The following is a 1232-nucleotide window of genomic DNA, read 5'->3' as shown; positions in this document are numbered from 1 at the left end:
ACCAGCCTGGATGGATGGATGGATGGATGGATGGATGGATGGATGGATGGATGGATGGATGGATGGATGGATGGATGGATGTACTGGTAGATAGGTGATTGGATTGATTTAATGTTCTTGATTTTAGTCCATTTTTAGTCTTTATTAGATTTTAGCACATCTTTATTTTCACTGTTTATTTTTTCTTTTGCATCATTATTTATTTATCTCTGTCGATTTTGTTCAATTTTTTACACTATATTCCTTTTTTTTTTCTCACTGTTTACTTATTGGTTTTACACAGTATTTTATATAAACTTCCTGTCACCCGGAATGGCAGTCTCTGATTGGCTGACACAGCGGCTCTGTTGACGTAACTCACAGAGACGTTGTTGCCAGTTAACGCACAACCTCTAAACCCGGCGTCGCTAACTTTTAGCTTGAACTCCGCTGCTGGAGGAGTTGTAACTCTGAGAASGGGATTTACTCTGAGATAAAAGATGTTAGAGCACCGAGGTGGTAAGAGTTTACTCAAACTATTTATTTGCAGTTTTTTGAAAAAAGTAATGGTTTTAATTCAAAAGTTTTGATGAAGATTTAGTGGCGAAATAAGAGTTTACGTCATTTTTAAGCTTACAACTGTTAGCTTAGCTGTTAGCTAACAAATATGACTTATTTACTTATATTTGAACTTAATAAAAAGTTGCAACGTAGTCCTGTTGTAAAGGTCACGTCACTGCTCTGTGATATATTGCTGATGAAAGTTACTATTTAAGTTATTWGGACGTTTAAATTAGTTTTTTGATTAGCATGTTAGCTATCAATGCTAAACCCATAAACATCAGTTTTATGATTATCAAACTATAAGAATAAAAGCTTCACAACACGTTTTATTTTGATGAATATGATTTGATCTTTTATAAAAACTATTTAAACAGTAAAAATACTAGGTTTTATGTGAGATTTGGTTATTTTTATTTTTTTTTACCACTTGTGTCTTTTCTGTTTTCATCTTGTGACCTGTTAGTTCACAAGTAGTTACCTGTCATTTTACATTGCATGACCTGTCAGTTTACATCCTGTGACCTGTCATTTTACATTGCATGACCTGTCAGTTTACATCCTGTGACCTGTCATTTTACATTGCATGACCTGTCAGTTTACATCCTGTGACCTGTTATTTTACATTGCATGACCTGTCAGTTTACATCCTGTGACCTGTCATTTTACATTGCATGACCTGTCAGTTTACA

At 34.2% G+C, this 1232-nt stretch overlaps 1 protein-coding gene across 1 annotated transcript in view; it reads left to right on the top strand.

The window, feature by feature from the left end:
- Positions 1–313: 313 nt before the first annotated feature.
- rbm46 (RNA binding motif protein 46) overlaps positions 314–1232 on the top strand; it is a gene marked incomplete at its 3' end in the record, with an annotated part of 10548 nt that continues 9629 nt past the window's right edge. Inside the window, 1 exon segment of the mRNA XM_014024586.1 lies at positions 314–498. Coding sequence (XP_013880040.1) covers positions 480–498 — 19 coding nt within the window.

Source organism: Austrofundulus limnaeus, unplaced genomic scaffold, assembly GCF_001266775.1.
Source record: "Austrofundulus limnaeus strain Quisiro unplaced genomic scaffold, Austrofundulus_limnaeus-1.0 Scaffold429, whole genome shotgun sequence".
In the NCBI taxonomy this organism is placed as follows: domain Eukaryota; kingdom Metazoa; phylum Chordata; class Actinopteri; order Cyprinodontiformes; family Rivulidae; genus Austrofundulus; species Austrofundulus limnaeus.
This window is presented reverse-complemented; position numbering and strand designations above follow the sequence as displayed.